Source organism: Mugil cephalus, chromosome 21 (genome assembly GCF_022458985.1).
Source record: "Mugil cephalus isolate CIBA_MC_2020 chromosome 21, CIBA_Mcephalus_1.1, whole genome shotgun sequence".
Classification (NCBI taxonomy): Eukaryota; Metazoa; Chordata; class Actinopteri; order Mugiliformes; family Mugilidae; genus Mugil; species Mugil cephalus.
In genome coordinates this window covers 14,124,754-14,145,551 of record NC_061790.1, presented here as the reverse complement: position 1 = coordinate 14,145,551, position 20,798 = coordinate 14,124,754, and the positions used below count along the sequence as shown (strand labels likewise).

Below are 20,798 nucleotides of genomic sequence, written 5' to 3'. Positions count from 1 at the left end.
CTCCGTTTAGTTTTTTTGTGAGTTGTGGATGACCCAGGATGCTGTGCCATCTGAAGCACTTTCCTCCTGACCTACTCGCTTTCGTTGTCTCATTTCATTTCATTTGATATCAATCTTTTTACTTCCTTCAATTTTCTCTACGTTTGAATCCGTAATTATGTGTTTTTATTGTTTGCTGCTGGTCTCCTTTAAAAAACGAGTCTCGTAATCTCCATGGAACTCTTCCTGGTTAAAACAAATGTAAAGAAAAAATAATGAGCACTGAAGTGAAGAGCAGATTCATAATGCAGCGTTGTAGAGTACAGCTGTGAATTTGTCCTGTGAGGCATACTGTACCTGGTACTAATTTAACGCTTTAAAGACACATTGATACTATATATATATATATATATATATATATATATATATATATATACACATACACATATACATACACACACACACATATATTCTCTATAATGTCTCTTCTTCTTCATGTCATCATGTCTCTTGAGAAGTCTTGTTTGAGACGCGCACACACACACACACACACACACACACACGCACACACACGCACACATCCCCCGGCCTCCTCGGTCTAGCAGGAATGTCCCCCAATAAACCCAATTGGTTCAGGTCAGAATTATTAAAGTTGTCATTGGGGCTGCTTTGTGTCCTCGACGGAGCAAGGGCACAGCTCATGAGATTGTTTTGTCAAAATGGAAGGAAAGGGGGTTGCAAGTAAAAAAAAAGAAATGATCAAAAACAATAAAAGCATGCAACAACGGAACCAGCTAAAGGGAAAGGACGCATGCTGCCTTCAGGCGGGGTGCGCATCTACAGCCTGAAGGCTGGACTGTGGCAGCCTCTTATGAATTATTTAATCATAGCGGACCCCGTAGCGGACATTCCCCTGAAGGGTCTCTCTTTATGTGGCTCCTGGCTCGCATAGGGTCCCTAGCAGGGTGCCAGAGGGAGGACTGAAGGCTGGAAATGGCCCTCTTATTAACCAGGGATCTGTGTCTTTCTCAGCGAAAATATTTCAACAGTAGTTTCCATATATATATCTATTGCTACGATTGTTGACATTCAGAAATATGGCTTTTTTTTCTGCAATAAGGAATTATCCATCGACACTACTAACACAGCTAGATTGTTGTTGCTTTATTCCTCGGCAAATAGGCACAATTTCAGGGTCACTTAGAGAATGGAGCAGGTGGGAATTCAGTGTTTAGCTCAAGGAGACATCAGAGGCGGTGGATGCTTGTTTCACTAGTCTCTTGGCAGTTTCTGCTCCACGTCTATTTTTGCACCAACTATGTCTATTTGTCTTTGTGTGGGCGTACATGCATCTGCGCCTCCTTGGATGCCAGCGCACATGCGTGTATCGTCTTGGTGCGTGCGATTGTGTGCCCGTGCTAATTTCTGTTAGCGATGGTTAGCGTTTACAGGCATTAGAGCTTCTGTATTACCGGGGAATAATTACCATGGCTGTGCACCTGCCCGTTTGTGGTCCATGCGAGCTGTTGTCAGTGCCACCCCTGACAGAGTGCCGCTTGATGGACAGCTTCAACGGAACGGGGTTCGCGAACCTCACAAATTGATGAGAGTGAGTCAGAGAGAGTGGGTGGTAATGACCGGAATACCTGGGACACACTAAGATGGAGAAATACTTTTTTAGTGGCACAAGGAAAAAATGGCAGCGAACTTTGTCGGTTCATTACTCTAAGTTTTTCACCTGTTACACAGTGTCATCATCACGCGTTTGTGTTACTATGAGCCTTAGATTTAACTGAGATCTTGAGCACGTCTCTGCTCAAACCGTTTCTGAGCTTTATTTTTGGAACAATATCATTTTAACACTTTCGTGCTGCATGTGGACTGGGTGCTGGGTTTGATTGCCATCTCAGCTGTTTGGCTCTTGGTCCTCGCTCTTGTTCTGCGCCCGTTCTAATGAGAAGTGCTGAGCTCGTGAGTCACAGCGGCTGATTATTTTTTTCCTGCTGGAGTTCACGCTGTGTATCTGAGGTCAGCTCCCTCCTGTCTGCGCCGCTACCTTCCTGTCTGCCCGATGTGAGCTCAGTCAGCTAGAGGAAGAGTGCATGCCAGGTAGACTCCTTCCACCTCATCAAACCTGCCCCTTGCCCCTTCTGTCTCTCCGTCTTCCCTTCAGAGTAATTCACGCGCAGCGTGAATCGTCCTCTCGCCTCTTTTTCTGTTTGTTCTCTTCGACTCTTTCGCGCCGTCTCTCCCCCTCAGATCCTGACTTACTATTAGACGCTCACAACTTCCCACGCGTGCACGAGCGCACGAACACACGTAAAATTCACATCCTCATTTTACATGTTGCGTATGTAACGTTTGCCCGTGTAACATATTATTATGCAGGTTGCATTCCCAGGAATTGAAGAGCACAGAGACGTGGCCGGTCCCTTTTGTATAATTATCCTTGTGCCCTGCCCTCCAAGCTTTTACGGTCCCTGTTATTCTGGCATTCTGCTTCCCTACAGATCCTTTTCCCTTGTTACCAAAGCATCTGCTCAAAAGTTTGTTTTTGGTGTTTAATGGTCGTATAATCTTGTATTCACTGGTGGCGTGTGCAGACGTCGTCGTGAGTTATGACTAGGTTTGCTGCGAAAATGCGCTTAAAGAATAAACAGCTGTTGGCAAACACAAGTCACTGTGCAGAGCGCTTACAGAATAATATTCATCTTGAACTTTGATGCAAAGTATTTACTTCCCTTATGGCTGCCACATTTGTTCTTTAAAATGCTTTTCTTCCTCTCATCTGAATTGGAATAGCGCTTTCCTGTCCTCACCGGCTTTCACTCATCAACGAGTATTGCTTGTACAGCCAGTACCGTTATAATATTAGGTAGGATTGCGGAGGAGTCTGAGAGATCATGTGGTTGAGTGAGGGGTCGGGGGTGGGGGTGGGGAGCCCCCATGAAAGGTCCAGCGAGGCGCTGTTTGTTTCCGCGTATTTATGTGTTTCCCGTAAAAGCAGAGCCAGGCAGGCCACCCTGGCTGCCCCCTGAGCCCGAGCTGCTCTGATTGGTCGGCTCCAGTGGCCCCCGAACGGCCACCGCCCATACGTGTTTGAGCTGAGGACCCAAAGATGGTGTTGCTGCTGGTCGATGAGAGACGCAGGGGGACGTGAAAAAGCAAGAAAGTGTTTCACTGGAAGCAAAATTTGCACACGTCCCTGAGTGCTATGTGAATCATCATTTTGCAAGGAATAACAAATTGTAAAACTCACTTAAGAATATCCACCCTTTACCATGTTTTTATTTAAAACAGTATTTATTTTTTTCTTATCCTTTCTTGCCAAGCTTAATCCAATGCAGTTGTAATTTAACTGGTGAAATTTTTTCATCATGCTGCTTCCAAAGCATTTTTTTTTTTAATCAATAATAGTAACTGCATGTACGCTCGTCAGATTATCAGAGCTCTACCCACCTCCTCATGTGCTTCTCATGCTAAAACCGATGCCAGAGCAGATTTCTCAGCAAGATTGCCCAATTTCCTCCCCGTTTCTGGAGGATTATTCTCTTCAAAGCCCTCGAGTCATCATGTGCAGTCAATAGAGATTCTTTTCTTATTTGTTCTTTGAGAAGTCTGCAGTCATGTTGACCGCCAAATGAAAAGCATTTGTCTTGCAGGCTGGAACATCGTGGATTATTTTCAAGAATGTAGTGAAATGGAATGAATGCAATTATACCTGTTGTAATGTAAAGTGAGGCATTTCAGTCATGTCGCCACCGATTGGACATTTTCTTGAAGGCGGTGGCACGCACAACAACAAAGGGGTTTGGACATTTGTTGCAGCTCGGGAGATGAGTTATGTTGGAAACACTGGCGACTCCTCCGTTGCTGATTCTCTGTGACAGTTTGTGACAGTTAAATCAGAAGATTCAGTTATTGAGGGGGCTGTGATTTGCAGTCAAATGCTGTCAAGCATTCCTTACGTTCCTGGCGAATAATGTGTGTCTCTTCAGTGACACAGCAGTCTGAATGAGATGTCAAGAGTTTTTATATGCGAGGTGGCACAATGAATTAGGAGTTTCTGCCATTTTCTGGCCGAGGCTGCAGGCGCAGCTGTCAACAGTTGTCACACATCGGCGGCTTTATTCGGCTTAAATGCTGAGGGAGTGGGCAGGTGACTTTTGTCTTCCTTTTTAACTTCTGTCTGAAGTGTTCGGGGCTTGAAATCAAGCATTCTTAAATTCGTCGTTATACGAGCTGCTTAAAATTGAAGCTGACGTTCAGAAAATAAGCCATTGTCCATAGTTGGGTGTCATTGTGTTTGAGATAAATGTGAAAAACCAAAAAAGAAAGACGTTGTACACTACCTCGCCAAAAAACATAAAGGTCACACTCTAATATTTCGTTGGACTGCCCTCGGCTTTGATTACAGCAGCATCCTCTGTCTGCGGTATTGTTTTGATAAGCTTCTGCAACGTCACAAGATTTATTTCCATCCAGCGTTGCATTCGTTTTTCACCAAGCTCTTGTATTGACGATGTGAGAGTCTGACCACTGTGCAAAGCCGTCTCCAGCACATCCCAAAGATTCTCAATGGCGTTAAGGTCTGGATTCCATGTGTGAAAATGATGTCTCATGCTCCCTGAACCACTCTTTCACAATTTGAGCCCAATGAATCCTGTCATTGTCATCTTTGAATATGTCGGTGGGAAGAAAAAATCCATGGATGTAATAGCCTGGTCATTCAGTATATTCAGGTAGTCAGCTGACCTCATTCTTTGGGCATAATGTTGCTGAACCTAGACCTGAGCAACTGCAGCAACCCCAGATCATAGCACTGCCCCCACAGGCTGGTACAGTAGACACTAGGCATGATGGGGGCATCACTTCATCTGCCTCTCTTCTTACCCTGATGCCCCATCACTCTGTAAATCTGGCCTCATCAGACCACCTGACCTTCTTTCATTCCTCCAGAGTCTAATCTTTATGCTCCCTAGCAAACTGAAGCCTTTTTTTACTGGTTAGTCTCACTGATTAGTGGTTTCTCATGCAGTTCTTCAGTCCCAGTCCCTTGAGTTCCCTTCGCATTTTGTCTGGAATGCTCTTACTTTCTTCTTTGAAGTCCTAGTTCTGTTGTTGTTGTTGTTTTTGTATTTATTTCATCAAAGGGTTAAAGTAATCGTCAGTTTTTTTTGGACACATTTCTGCCTGAAAGACGATGGTTCCCCACTTTCCTTCCAGTTTTTAATAATGCGTTGGACACCCAATTTTATTAAGTTTTGCTTCAGTCGTCTTAGATGTTTTCTCTGCTGCCAATGATTTGACCCTTCCCAAACAGACTAACTACTCGTTGTTGATCAGTTGGTGTTAAACAAGGTGTTGCCCATACACTAATTATCCAATAGGAGGCATGTACCTACTTGCCTAGTTAAATCCAGGGGGCAACTTTTTTTTTGGCCAGACTCTGTATTTATGCAAAACTTTGAGACACAAGGTAGGCTGGCAGGAAGATGGCCTCATTGTCCTTGTCATTCTCGGTAATAGCATTCATGAAAATTAAATAAGATGTTTTAGTCCCTCTACTGGACCTCTGTGTCAGGGAAGAATAAAAGCGGTTCTGCAAAGTCTCTCGGATGAAACGTCAAGCAAACTTCCACTTACGAATTCAAATACATTTTTGCCTGGAGAGCGGGGTTCAGCAGGCACGCAGGTACAATGAAGCTTTGACATGAGTCTGGCTGTGCAGTACAATGAAGTCTGATCACAAAGAGGAATTACTGTAATAACTTCACACAGTCCTCAGTTGGATTATTCATGATAAAATGTGGAAAATACACCGGTTGTATAACTGCTCTTTTTTTGCAAAAAAAAAAAAAAGTTCTCCACTTCCCCCAAAAAGCCTGAGATGCTGACTTCCACTGTGCGTCTCGAGATAATTAGCCACTTCCCCGTGACATGAAAATGAGCGCCCGTCAGCGCAAGTTATGGCTGATGTGCTGGCATTTTGGAAAATGGCGTGATATATGCTCCCCGTCTCCCCTCTGCCCACCCCACCCCCCCATCCCTCGTTTCATGTCTCACTGCTTCGGGGTTAATGAAATGCCCCTGTTGAAGAGCCAAAATGAGGGATGGTTAAGTCCACATGAGCTTTCAACCTCCACCCACCCACGCGTTCCCTCAACCTGTGCCTCAGTGCGTGAGCACCGGGCAACACTGGCAGATGTATTCCAGTGGAGTGCTCATGATGAGCTAAAGCTTTACTCCAATCGGGATATGGTTTGTGTTATTCTAATTCCATTCTTAAGCATTCTGCTTAGTGTTTAGCTCATAAGAAATTCAGGGTTCACTGTGTTCACTGGTGCTTCTTGGACCGTAGCCAATACGACCGCGCCACATGTTAAGAAATTAACATTAAACATTTACCCGAGATTCTCTGTGGCTTACATTTACAGGCGACACACACACACACACACACAAAACTAAAGTGTGTGCGTGGCCTGTTTCTTACTGTGGTCAGCGATGCATCACCTGACAGCTGACTGACGAAGCGCTGACCTTTTTGCGCCGGGCCTTGTGGGCAATTCTCCGCCTCATGAAACTGTGGTGGTCTGCCTCCGCTGACACTTGAGTGCTCAAATGAATTATGACCACGCGGGAGAATAATAAAAAGAAGCGGCGCAAGATGACAGGGTGAGAGCGGGGTAGCGGAGGAAGGAGGGAGATGGATGCCCCGAATCAAAGGCTCCCTCCTGATCCCTCTTTCTGATTCCCTTCCACCTCGCGTCCCGTCCTCTCCCGTCCTCATTCGCATTCTTTGATGGTGTTTGCGATGCGGTTGTTTGCGAGGCTTTTATCTGCGGCTTATCCGCGGGGGCCGCACGCTGCGTGCCATATTGTGGTTTTCACCCAAAGCTTGAAAAGTTGCTAAAGCAGTTTCCACACCAAGGGAGTTTAAAATATGAAAGTGCACGGCAGCAGCGGGACCAGACTCTTCTCCCATATTCATACGAGAGGCTGCTGGTATTGAGGCCAGGCCGAACTGATCGTTTGATCAGCAGAAAATGTTTAAAGCTGAACTACATCCTGTCCCTGTGTTGCAGAAATGCCTCATACTGCACTTCTGCGCTACGAGGGCGTGTAGTGTATGTGTCTTTTTGATTTGAGTCACTAGCGTGCCTCTGTGTGCGTGAATGTTTTCGTTTGCGTGCGGCTTCAGTAATCCATTTATGTACAAATATTTTTAGATTTCAATCAAAAAAACTATGATTCTTATCCAGAACCTTTTTTTATGTCCTTTCCATGACATGCCCTTTGTCTGTTCTGATTAAAATTGTACCACAACATTGCATCTGATGCCTGCGTACGGTCAAATTTACATTTTACCGTTATTGCCCATGCATCATGTTGCCTTATTTCTTCTTAGAGGAAGGCAAACACAAACCATGATGCAGTGCCTTCATATGAGAGGAAATAAAGCAACGCCTTCTTTCGCAGTGTGCAGGCATCTCGTTTGTGCAGTCTGAGGTATCTGCACGCATGAAGGATGTGACGTGTGGGGCTTTTATGAAAGCGCACGTGTGTCCGCGCGCGCACGTGAACGCGTGCGGGTGATTAGAGAAGGCCATTTGCAGGAAGGGGCTGGAGCTTTGCAAGAAAGACGGGGCTCTTTCTTCTAATGGGATCAATGTTTCAGTGCTTTCTGTCTGCGTAAGTTATGATGTGGCTAATGTTTAAAACATGCTCTGCAGATGCAGCGCGACCCCCTTAAATAAATGACTGCATCGCCAGGAGAGGGAGTCGTCTTAGGATTAGCTTTGCTGTGGGTGAAATGCTTTGACTCTTGTGAGTCACCGTGACTCACAAACAAAAACGCGCATGTAGCGGCAAATAACGACGCACACTCACAAACCCCCAACTACAATAAAGTGAGAGCTGACTCAAGGCATATCATCACCCAGCTGTAGCTAAATGTCTTTTGCCTCGCATTTGTGCACAGAAAACACTCATCCGCACTTTTGTAATGAGGCAGAATGAGCACACCACCCCCCAGCGTGCTAGCCCATAATTCCCTTCCAAAAGCCCGAGGCTTTTTGATGCCCCACCAGCAGCATCTTGCCGCTCTGTTAGTTAAGAAAGCTAGCCAGCAACAGGAGCATTGGTGCCCTGCTAGTAACCTGCAGTCCTGCTCTGCAGTGCCATGGCTCCATATGCTGAGACACGCTCCTCTGAATACAGATTTGAAAGTTGGATTTGCATTTATGAAGTCCTTCCTCCCACGGGGAAGCAGGCGCGCACATCACATTTAACCGTTGTGAAAATTTAAGAATGCGGCCGAGCATCTTGTGGTAAAATGTGGGAAAAGCGGAATTTGAAACAGCACTTTTTTAGTGCACATTAGTTAATAGTGCTGTATGCGGCGTTTGCACATAATGTTTTGGAAAAAAGAAAAAAAATGTGGTTTCCAATGAAAATAATATGCATACCATATATTTAAAAGTTATCAAAATATATGTAGAATATAGGCTGATTATCATGACAAAGGGGAAATCTTTGACATACTACTATGTCAGGGTGATGTAAAGATCTGAGCAGCTTTTACAGGTCAGGAAGTTGTAATCTGATCAGAATGTTCCTAAAATTCAAACGCCTTCTTGATTATCCGTTCGTGCTGCTGAATTAGCATATTTAAACACCATAAAAAATAATCGTCTTACTGTAAGACATCAGTTAATGAGCTTTCATTCTGATATTTACTAGCCGAACCCTCTAACCAGAAACGTTAGCTTCTAATTGCAGTTTCACATTTCGTACTATATCTTTGATCTAAGTGATTATTATTCTCATTTTCCGAGCCAGAAATGTCCACTTCATTAGCACTCACGTACACCAAATTCTTCCGTTTTACTCCTAGCTATATTCTGACGGTTCCTGTGAAGGCATTCGGTCATGCGTCACTTACAGCCCGACTCAAAATTAAAAGCATGGGGAAAAAAAAAAAAATCTTAAATATCTTTTATGCTTTAAAAAAACGGAGCTGCCTCGCAGTCATGCAGGGTCAACTAAAGTGCAACGGCTGCGAGGCACCGAGCAAAATGGCTTTCTGTAACACGGCATGCTGTAAACCGTAAGTCTCGTCAGCGCTCACGCCGTCAGCACTTCCCTTGACAGAGGCACTGTTCACTTATTAAAGCTCCTTGACACCTAATTAATTATTTCAACAGTGTCAGTATGTATTCTTAAAGCACTTCACAAAAACGGTTCCCACTGCTTCCTGTCCAACACCAGGTTGGAGGTTCAGAGTACAGCCATAACTACCTCTAATTTGTTGTGCATTGGTTTTAGTTTTCCATATGCTGCTGCTTCACAAATCTGCGTTGCATTAAAATGTTGAGTGGCATAACTGGAAGAGAGGACTCTCTGCATCAGACAACTTACAGCCCGACAGACGGCACATGGTTATCGTAAATGCTCTTACTGCAGGTTTCCCTAGTGGCTGAAAATTAAAGCTGTATACTATAGCTCTCCCCACACATTTCCTGTCACTCTCTGCATAAATGACAATCACAAAATACTTGAGAATTAACTTCAGATCTAATTTTTCCAGATCCTGCAGCGCAGTGTGGCATGTGTGTAGGTAGTTGGACTATCATCAATCTTTCATATCGACATTTGCTTTGATGTGATGTCCCCGAGTGTGTATATTCATACCCACACACACACACACACGCGCATGCATGTGACTGTGCGCGTGTCTCGATCTGAGCGAGCGTGCGTCCGAGCCGCCGTGTTGTGAGTTTATACAGGTGGCGTGCTGCAGGTTTAATGACCTAAGGTGTGGTGTGATTTCCCTCTGCAAATCTGAATCCTTTCCTTGTGCCCGACAGAGTGTGACACAGTTAGCGTGCGCGGCCGGTGAAAGGTGTGGCGGCCTTGTGACGAACTCAAGCAGGAAGAGAAAGCCTCTGTATTTCCCCGGGGCTGCGGCTCCACCTGAGTCTCAAGCGCCTGGCTTCTCATGCTGACACACTGACCGTGGATGGCCAGACTAAACGTTTTCTCAGAACCGTAGCGGTGCGACACACTTTCACATGCGTCAGTCTTTCACAAAGGCTAAACTCTCCCAGTTGAGGTATGCCTCGACCGCGCCACCATCCCCAATCCCATCCCCTACCCTTCCGTTCCCGGTTTTGCTCTAAATCTCGAGCCTTTGTGGTAACTGGGACCTCAGGCATGCCTCTAATGGCTCCCACAATGCACCAGCACAAATTAGATTTCACTCACAAGGCTAGGCCCCCTCCTCTCCTTCCGTTGCTTTCTGTTCATGGTTTTATTTCCTTTTCTCTTTTTGTATTATGTGCCCTCCTCGCTGCCTCTCCCAGCTTCTCCTCATTCCCTGCACAACTACTGATATTTATCCATCTCATGAGCAGTAAGTGCAGTGAGCGAGCAGCGACTACATATAGGAGATGGGCTATACGTTCAACTAATGGTTAGAAGCGGCATTAAAACAGTACCAAGCTGCTCTGACGTGGCCCGGCTGTCATAAATGAAGTACGCGTCTCACTCGTCTGTTCTCAGAAGGCTTTCTTCTCTGGCAATCTACCAGAGCCTTCCTCAAAGGGTGTTTCGCTGTCGTATGTTTTAGCAAATTGGAAGTGGCTTTTTATACTTTGACTGATGAAGCCGGTGGTGTTCTGAATGCACAAGTGGACAGTGATGGATTCCCGTCCATATGTGCGCGTCTTCTTCTGGCTGCCGGTCAAGGCCAGGACCGCGTAAATCTAACCCATACGACACTGAAGACCTTCTTTTTTTTTTTTTTACAGAATGCACAATTAATTATCCGCATATTTTTTCAGTAACTAACCCCTCGGCTGCATCAGAAGGATGTGGGCAGACAGAAGTGGGAGATTCGTCAATAGAGGGAATTTATAGCCTCAGAAAAGTTCAGCACGATAATAACGGGCGCCACTAAGCCGCACAATTTGATTGGGGGGCGTGAGGGACGTGTAGAGGACATTTATCAGTGTGACACAGGACACAATGCTCTTTGTTTGATTGGTTAAATTAGTGGGAGCTCATTTGCTTTCACTGCAAAATCCTTTACAGAGCTTTTTGTTGTGTTAATTAAGCCAGGGCTACCATTTTGTATGCCACTTGCGTACCAGGCCGCAAAGGAGAGAAGATCATTGTTATTCCTCCCTTGCACCCGCCGAGGCATTTTAGGTTGTTGTTTTTTAGCGTTGTTGTTATGATTTGTACCAAAGATGAGCTGCTTAAATATATATTTGCTAAAATTAGTCAGGTTTTTTCACAGAGAATTACCTCCATCGAATACAGAGTACAGTTTTTCATTGTGGGAACTGGACCGCTGCCAGCGCCCAGTGTTTCGTTACAACACTGAACAGACTTCTCACGGCAACCTGCTGGACTTGTAGGATGATGCAGGTGGCCGGGAGTTAAAGACGCGCATTCATTAGAAAAGCTTTTCTGAGCGGTTGCAGTATCGTCATGGGATCTCCGCGGTTTAATGAAGCTGCTTGTGAGTTTAATGACAGCATTGTGTCCTGTGTTGTTATGACCGGTCACGAGGTGTTGTTGTGATTTGGCTGGTCTTCTTTGTCCTATATTTTACAGTTGAAGAGACATAGTAAATGCAAATCCAAATCCAGAGATAATAATTTAGGGGTTCACAGAGATTTTTTTATGCTTTTATGCATCTGCCAGTTTAATGAGATAATGTTGCATTTGCAGATATAAACTTGCCTGTCATTATTGGGCGTGTTCCAAGTGACACAGATAACATTTTTTTATTGTAAACTATGACTATGAGCAGCTCCTGTTGATTCTCCAGATCGCGTGGGCAGGTGAAGTTGGGCTGGCTTCCAGGTTAGATGTAAACATAAAATTTTGTGGTTCTTACAGTGCAAGTATAATCCAATTTGGTATCTCTGTAAAAAATAGACAAGGATTTAGAACACATGTTCTGTCCTGGAAATGTATGTATATTAGAGCAACCTGAAAAACATAAAATATCAGAAAAATTGTAATACCGGTGTGATGTTGAATTGTATTGCGTTCACATCTTTAACCACCTTTGTTGCTTTAATATAAAGTGATAACTGTGATGAAGAAGGATTTAGTTCAGGACTGTTTTACCAGAATGCATTCGTTCTCGCTAGTGTATTAACTGGCACACATGAGTGTATATTGCTTTTAAAATGCAGTACAAATTACTAGTTATTCTTATGTGCATATTAGTGTGTGTATAATCAGCTCGACAAGTGAACCACAAGAAGTGGTTTCCAACAAAAATGTACAAACTGTATCTTTGAAGGCCATCTTAATTTATTTAGGATATACAGTACACTCACTGGCCACGTTATTAGGTACACCTGACTGTTTTCAGTTAACACAAATAGCCAATCTGCCGATCACATGGCTACAATTCATTTATGCATTTATGCATAGTTGCTCATCCCAATGTCACCTCTACATGAATTTAGGCATGTAGAGGTGATCAAGACAAATTACTGAAGTTCAAATTGAGCATCAGAATGAGGAAGAAAGGGGATTTAAGTGATTTTGAACGTGGTATTTTTTTGTTGGCACCAGATGGGCTGGTCTGAGTATTTCAGAAACTGTTGATTTACTGGAATTTCACATGCAACCATCTCAGAGAATGTTCCGAAAAAGAGAAAATATCAAGTGAGTGGCAGTTGTGTGGACGAAAATACCTGATGTGAGAGGTCAGAGGAGAAAGGGCAGACTGGTTGGAGATGATAGAAAGGCAGGTTTCTAACCCTAACCCTAACCCCTAACCCCTAACCCTAACCCTAACTCAAATAACTACTCGTTACAACCAAGGAATGCAGAATACCGTCTCTGAACGCACAACACGTCCAACCTTGAAGAAGATGGGCTACAGCAGCAGACCACACCTGTACCACTCCTGTCAGCTGAGAACAGGAAACTGAGACTACAGTTCACATAGGCTCACCAACATTGGACAATAGAAGATTGGGAAAATGTTGTCTGGTCTGATGAGCCTCTATATCAGCTGCAAATTTGGCGTAAACAACGTGAAAGCATGGATCCATCCTGCCTTGTATCAATGGTTCAGGCTGGTGGTGGTGGTGTAATGATGTGGGGGGTAATTTTCTTGCCACACTTTTGGTCCCTTAGCACAAACTGAGCATGGTTTAAATGCCACAGTCTACCTGAGTATTGTTGCTGACCATGTCCATCCCTTTATGACCACAGTGGACCATCTTCTGACGGCTATTTCCACCAGGATAATGCACCATGTCACAAAGCTTATACCATCTCAAACTGGTTTCTTGACAATGAGTTCACTGTACTCCAATGGACTCCACAGTCACCACATCTGAATCCAATAGAGCTCCTTTGGATGTGGTGGAACTGGACATTCACATAATAGATGTGCAGTCAACAAATATGCAGCAACTGTGTGATTCTATCTTGTTAATATGGTCCAAACTCTCAACACCTTGTTGAAAGTATGACATGAAGAATTAAGACAGTTCTGAAGGCAAAAGGAGGTCCAACCTTTGACTAGCAAGGTGTACCTAATAAAGTGGCCAGTGAGTGTAGAGTACAACTGATTAACACCTGCATACACCAAATTCTCCAGCTTTATTTCATGGTAAATTGTGAACGTTTCTCCAGTTTTAACAGGGGCTCTCCATATAATTCAAAGGCTGATTTATGTAATATTTGATTCCAAAAAATGTCGACAAAATGAAAGGAGAATATGGATCATGGCTTCATTCATCATTCAGCTTTCTGTATGAAATGTGCTTCTCTTTAACTATGTAATAGCCCATGATTAACTAGAACTTTATGGTGTAGTTTCTTGCCTTAAAATGAGAATGGGACGAGGCTGGAGGATGTTATCCAAGCTCAAGCAAGCGAAGTCTGAAGACCATAAATCCTCCAGGATTTAGAGAGCTGTCATGGGGTCATTAATATATAATAAATGACACCATAAATCGCCTGTAGAGATATTGCCGACTTCTATGCTTTGAAACTGTAAATAGTGTGCCAGTCGTTCTCTTAATGCTCCATTAATTAGTCCACAAATGAAAAGGTCTCCTGTCACAGACCTGCTTAGCCCACCTTGTTTGATATAGCCTCTAATGTGGACCCTTCAAGTCCCAGTTAGATTCACTGGGGCTGTAGCCTTCCTCCTCCCTCCTTGCATTGTCTGAGTCAGAAAGCTGACCTCTCATTAATCAAGCGAATAAGCCATTAGACAAGGTGTGAGCTCTGAAACTGCTATCATGCTAACAGGTCTTGTTACAGCTTAGTGCATCCAAAGGGGATTTTTTTGTGTGAATTTACAGTACATCAAACTAAAATACCATGACACAGAGCAGTACAGCCTCTGACTTCCTCAAAAAAGCATTCCTTGTCTTTTTCCGTGGCCTGTTTTATGTCATTAGTTTTTCCACTGAAGTTTTGTTTGGGCTGCTAGTTTGTGGATGCAGGCCCCTGGCTGATGTGTTTGAAGCCAGCCCCACATCATTGTAACCACCTTTGATATGAAAATGCGCCTCCCGCCTTCCCTTGATGACTTTCATGGGTCTCTTCTATTTGATCTTTTTTCACAACGTCCTCTCTTGCTCCCGTCTTTGCATTTTGTTTCTCAAGGAAGCCAAGCTGCGAGAGCTTCTGGACGTCAGCACGCTGGCGGGGAAGATGGAGAACAGGATGCTGACGGTGGTGAGCGGCACGGACATGGTCAACATCACCTACCTGAACTTCATGGCCTTCCAGGAGGAGATTGCGAAGGTAAAATTTGGAATGGAATAGCCATTTGCACTGCATATTATCAAAAGAACATTTATTTTGACATTTTTAATCACCACACGATAAAATTCAATAGTACTACAAACCACATCCTCCAAAATAAAAACCCAGCTGAGTCAACAGCTCTGAAGGACTGTTTCACTAGTGTACCTAATGAACTGGCAAGTGACAGTATATTAACGTTTGTGAAAACATTACTCCTCCTCTTTTTCATCTAAGGAGTTCCAATTTAATCTGTGCAATAGCTGCTCATCCCAATGTCACAAATGTTCATTAAAATTATGAAAAAAAAAAGGCTGCAGAGTAAGAACACGATCACTATCTTAGTATCTTCTTTATTTTTTAGGCATCACTGAGTTCTCATTCATCATTTGTTCAGTCAGGTTGAAGCTTCATTTCATTAAACTGCCACAGTGTGTACTCAGAACTCAGACGTTTTGGACGTTAAAAAACGACCAAACGACTGGAGAAGTACCGGAACAGCTTGTGATCGTCTGTGGGAGAGAGTGAAGGCAGTGTGATGCATGAACGTGCGTGACTTCGAGTTGCACTAGTTGTTAGTTGATGGTGTGACATGAGACGTAAGTCAGAGTCGGCTAATTCAAGCAAAGCTGTGCAGGTCGACGGTGAACCAAAGCAGGCTGTGAAAGCAGCCTACAAAAGAAGTTGGAGAAGTGGAATATTCTGCAGAGGAAATGGTGTCAGATCTCCGCCTGACCAAGCTTCATTTCACTTGCTGAAGATGAAGACGTTCATTTGTCCAATGTACATCTGGAAAAATGGTTGTTATACCTACATCTACAAAGTCCATAATCATTATATAACTTTAACATGTTTTGGTAAAGAGATAAAATAGTAAAAATGCTGCATTGACATGCTTAACTGCATGTGCAAGGACAAATGTCTTTATTTATTCTTGACACATGGTAGCAACAACAGAGGATAATAACTCTTCAGCCCTCAACAGTTATCAATGTCAAATTGCTCCGGGATTGACTATGTGTGTTTTTTATTTACCACAGGAATGGGCAGAGGAGCTCTTCAGCCTGGCGTCTAACCTGTTGGTGCAGAACATGTCCAGAGAGGCCTGCCTTGAGAAAGCGTACGTCATCTCAGACACGCACATTACAATCTAACACAATGCCGTCCTGCGCAAAATGCAAATCCACAGTCTCCAGGATAATTATGAAAATGAGGTCTCTTAACACCAAGAAACTGTCGCTCATCACAAGGGTCACAGCCGCCATGTGCTGTACTTTGCATAAAAAGAAACAGCAGGAGAAGACAAATGAGACATATGACGGAGTCTCTTGTTTTACACAATGCAACTAAACATCCTATACCCTGCAAAACATACACACCTTGTGCGCGTATATTTGGGCTGCACTGTGCACCGGCACTGTACTCGACAAGGCAGCCCGAGGGTTTATGTTTATAAAGGTCACTTCAGCGCACATCAGTGGAAGTGAGAGATAAAACAGACAGGAAGTGAGCAGGAGTACTAAAACAGCTGGAAATATGTATCAGTTCATGACCAGGCTCCTCTCCGTGGGCTTCTCCGCTTCCTGGTAAATATGTGATTGTATATAAATTGTGTGATTGTGCACCGGTGCGGTGCTGCAGCTTGTGTTTCTCGTTGCAATAAAGGCCGCGACGGCAGGTGCTTAAACAGATCCAGGGCTCGTGCTCGGTTCCGTCTAATTACTGTGTCTAACGGCTTACAGCATCACATTGACCTTATTGGAGCACACACACACACACACACACACACACACGCTGATCAATGGTTCACAGCTGATTTATTTGTGCAGCCAGTGACCTAGTGAAGCTCATATGGCGTGAGCTTAATCATGAATCTGAAATAATGTTGTTGTTTTTTTTTTGTTTTTTTTTTTCATAAGAGAATATCTCGGGCTCTGTTTGGCGTCAAATCCCAGCTGTCTGATGTTTATCAGCGAACATGAGCCATTAACTTGCACCCCCGAGGAGGCTAATTGACTTATGAGACAATAAAAGTGGCCATCGACCACATAGTACAGAGAGAGTTGAGCTGTATCGCATAGAGCAGGATTCGCAGTCACGTTGGCTGCTCACAGCAGTGGTTGCTGTGCGCCGCTTGCTTACAAATAAGGCCGTGCCACTGCTGCAGCATGAGGAGGCTTCATCCCTGAAGTGATGTTGATGTTTCTCTGCATGTGGCTAATTCCCATCGCTTGCTCTTAAAGCTGTGATACATTTCTGAGGGCCGCGATGGATGGGCAGCGTTCCCAGCGACGTGAAACTGAACACAAAACAGCATGTTTTCAAATCAAACTTTGCCGCAATCTGTTCATTTGAGCTCGGTTCAACAGAAGCAATGACACTCCTTGGATTACATTTAGTTTAGAAATACAGGATTTGCAATGGAAGGGCCTCTGATAACTATGTTAAGAAACATGGGCCCATCATCTATAATAGGTGGTTTAAGGCTGGGTAATAAATCAAATTCAATTTGATTCATTTGCATATCTAAATTACGGAAGTGTGATCAGCACTCCTGTGCGTCGCAAAGTTCTCTTCTTAAAGTAACTGTGGCAGCACTCGAGATAAAACCATACAGAGAAAGGTGCGTCCACACCTTTTCAAGCGCTGCCTTTTTGTCAATGCCCTTATTCTAAATTGATATTAGATATTGTTTTATGAAGAAGAGCCACTTCCATCCTGTCCGAACCTGGATCTCAAACTGATAAATGATTGGGAATTATTCAATATTGACATTTTGAGGCCTTTAGAGAGCTGGAATCCTCCCTCGTGATGATACGGAGGAAATCAGACCTGTTCTTTCCAGTAGTCTGCCGGAGTCAGTGAGATCTACACACACTGAGGTGCTGAGCTGTTTAGATTGTTTATTATAAAATGGTTCATTGGTTTTAGATCAGTCTCATAAAATCAGGCTTTTTATTTTAAGATGCACCTGACTAGCAAAGGCCACACCACAGAAACGAGTCCACAGCGTGTTGAGTAGCGAGGGGTGAGCAATGGGAGCGAAGGAGAAGATGACTGTGGAGGCTGTCTAATTAAACCAGACTGGGCTTCTTGACGTCGATGGTCAAAGAGGAGTTGGGCGAGGGCTTCTGTCTCAGCTAATGGTCTGCCGGGGCAGACTGCGGACCCCAGATGGTTCCTGGAGAGAGGAGTAAAGGAAGAGGGGATTAGTAGATGTGAAGAGGGACTGGGTCAGTTGGGTGGGAGGAAAGGTAGGAGGATCAATGGACGCGGGTGGAGGGGGGTCAGGAGAACAGAGGCAAAGAGTGGAGGCTGGGTTAACCTTCATATTATCAAAAGCTAGAGAGACAGAGAGAGAGACAGAGACAGAGAGAGAGAGAGATGTGCTGAATTGTATATTACTGTAAAAAAATCTAAAGTCATCAATGACCAGCATCAATGACCAGCAAAGAAGAGGGCACTGACAACAACAGTCTGGTAGAACCTGTCCGACAGCTTCCAGCAGATATTAAACGACCTTAACTTCTAGGAAACGGAGACGGCTCTGACCTTCTTCTGTACACTGAGTAAGCCGACCGGTCCAGTTCGTGATCCAGCTGTAGACCCAGGTACTTCTAGGCCTGAACCACCTCTACGCACTCCCCGTTCACTCCGCTTTAGGATTAACTGGAGAAAGAGAAAAGTGGCGAGTTGCACAGAAGAGGAGACGCTGAGCAATCTGTTGGCCCTCTCCCTCCCTGTCGTAATGAATAATACAGGCGCTAGTGAGCCGAATGAGGGTGTAAACAAATTGTTTTACCTGTTCCTTACGACCTATGGGAGCTTCATTTGTCCCGTTTCCCTCTTTTTAAATCTGGCCTTGTGTTCTTTCAAAATTTCAATAAATAAATAAATAAATAAAAAATGACAAACCCCACTTTGAACCCCCCCTGTTGACTTTGCCTGTGGCAGCCGGCCTGCCCTATGAAGTGGACAGTGTAATGGATATTAATTATTAGCCAGCAGCCACTTAAAGCCCGGCCTGTAATGATGACTCCTGTTGCAGCGGAGCTATTTATAGCCCAGGTTGCGCTGCCCGCGTTGCTGCTGCATGGCTCTGCTCTGCCAATGTCAGAGACTTCCAGGGATTAGCCGCAGTTCTTACCCGTCATGTAAACACAGACACGCATTCGCGGCACGCGCGAGAGAACTCCACGGCACGCAGCCGGTCGCTGGGACACACCGTGCGCGTGCTCTCTCTCTCTCTCTCTCTCTCTCTCTCTCTCTCTCTCTCTCTCTCTCTCTCTCTCTCTCTCTCTCCGCGGTGATGAACGCACCGTCGCGTGAGTTCGCCGGTTACAGCACAGCAGAAGTTGGCACAACCACGCGCGCGCTAAAATTTGAGCGAGACCATTACTCATGCAGTGAAAGTGCTCTCGCATGTTGTTTAAGGCGTGTGCTCTTTCCGATGCAGATACACTCGGCTGAAGCTGCAGCTCAACCCTGAGGGACGAATCCCTGTCAAGAAGTAAGTCCGTCTGACTCACCCCCCTCCCCCCTCCCTCTCCCCCGCCACCCCTCTGCTCTTTTGATCAATGCACAGCTTCCTCCGCCTTTACCCGTTAACTTTCAGCATCCACATTCTTCAGCGCACGCGCATGAATGCACACTCCCTGCTTTATACGTGTGCATGTATTAGAATATATTATCCCTCTCTCTATCCTATTTATCACTGCTGTAAAATTTACTTCGTTATATTTATTTATTTTTTTATTTATCCCTATTGGTTTCAAGCATTGAGCAGTGGGAAAGGCGCATACCACTAACCTAAGCTGTGTGTGTGCGGGAATTTTCTTCTGCGCATTCCAGTTTAGGGAATTTCAGTTGCGCTTATCTGCTACTTGGGAATTGGGAATCCAGCTCCCCCCCCCTTCCCCGTCTCCATTAGTCAAGTCGAGGTTTCGGGCGGGCGGCGGTGAACTTGGGCGATAACCTCCCTCGGAGCCGCTGGGGGAAAGCGGGTGGGTGTCATCGCAGCGAGGCGCTCCTTGCCGTTTAGGGAATTAACCTCCTAGCCGGGAGGATATGTCAGCTTGACTAATGTCAGCTTGACACCGCTCTCCCGCTGAGCATACAGTATGTGCCCATGGATCCGCACCGCCATACCGCTGCTGGTAATTAAAACAGGCCTCAGCCAACAGGAGCAGGCCTAAAAAAAATCCGATGCTTTGTAGTAAATCGCATTTACTGTCAATACACACTGCAATAAAGGAGAAGATAGTAGCTTGACTCTGCAGATAAAGACTTTCAGGGCAGGGTTAAATGAACCGTGATATGATAGTTAGACTTACTTGATTGAGAAATATTATATCTGCCTGTCTTAATGTTTATTCGTGTGTATTCAGAATAAAGATGAGGACAAGGGTAAAACGATAAGTATGAAAATGATGCTTATAATGGGAGGGATATGACAAATGACAAGACTGCAGATGCAACTTCATGTTTACATCGCCCTCTTAAAGAAACATTATCCCTATCCGTGTCCATGCGGAGTGTGTAATTCACTCAAATGAGGTTATTCTGTAATTTCTGTGTCATTAAGTAGCCGCATTAACGGCGCATCTTCACATTTGTGCAGGCTGCACCCTCACATCTCAGGCTGCCCATTTATATCGCAGAGTGTAAACATATTAGAGGCTCCTCTCCGTGAAACCCAATATAATTCAGTGGCGTCAGGAACCACCGCCTCCAAACGCTCCGAAAAACCTGAATCAATATCTCCCTGAAACAGTTTCAGCGCTAATGGAAAATTACTGTATGACCTTCGTGAATGCGGAATTTATTGCAAGGCTGAAAGACTGCATCGGTTTAAGCTAGCCTTCTTATTCCTTATTCTGCATGCTGGGCATTGCGTTCACCCTTTTTTTTGTGTGTGTGTGTGTGTGTGTGTGTGCGCGCACCGGCATTCACACTTGCAGTCTGCTGCAACTGAAGCTTCCCGCAGCAAATCCTGCACACATGCCAATCCACGAGTTTGA

The 20,798-nt window shown here is 44.6% G+C and overlaps 1 protein-coding gene across 3 annotated transcripts in view; it reads left to right on the top strand.

Annotated features, from left to right (window-relative positions):
• LOC124999051 (1-phosphatidylinositol 4,5-bisphosphate phosphodiesterase beta-1) overlaps window positions 1-20,798 on the top strand; it is a 117,902-nt gene that overhangs the window by 51,560 nt on the left and 45,544 nt on the right. For all 3 annotated transcript variants that reach the window (XR_007111131.1, XM_047573795.1, XM_047573796.1), the window contains exons 4-6: window positions 14,638-14,778; window positions 15,819-15,898; window positions 19,235-19,288. Coding sequence is in view for 2 of the 3 variants with exons in the window: in XM_047573795.1 (XP_047429751.1) it covers window positions 14,638-14,778; window positions 15,819-15,898; window positions 19,235-19,288 (275 nt within the window). In the remaining variant the exon portion in view is untranslated. The remainder of the gene's footprint in view (window positions 1-14,637; window positions 14,779-15,818; window positions 15,899-19,234; window positions 19,289-20,798) is intronic.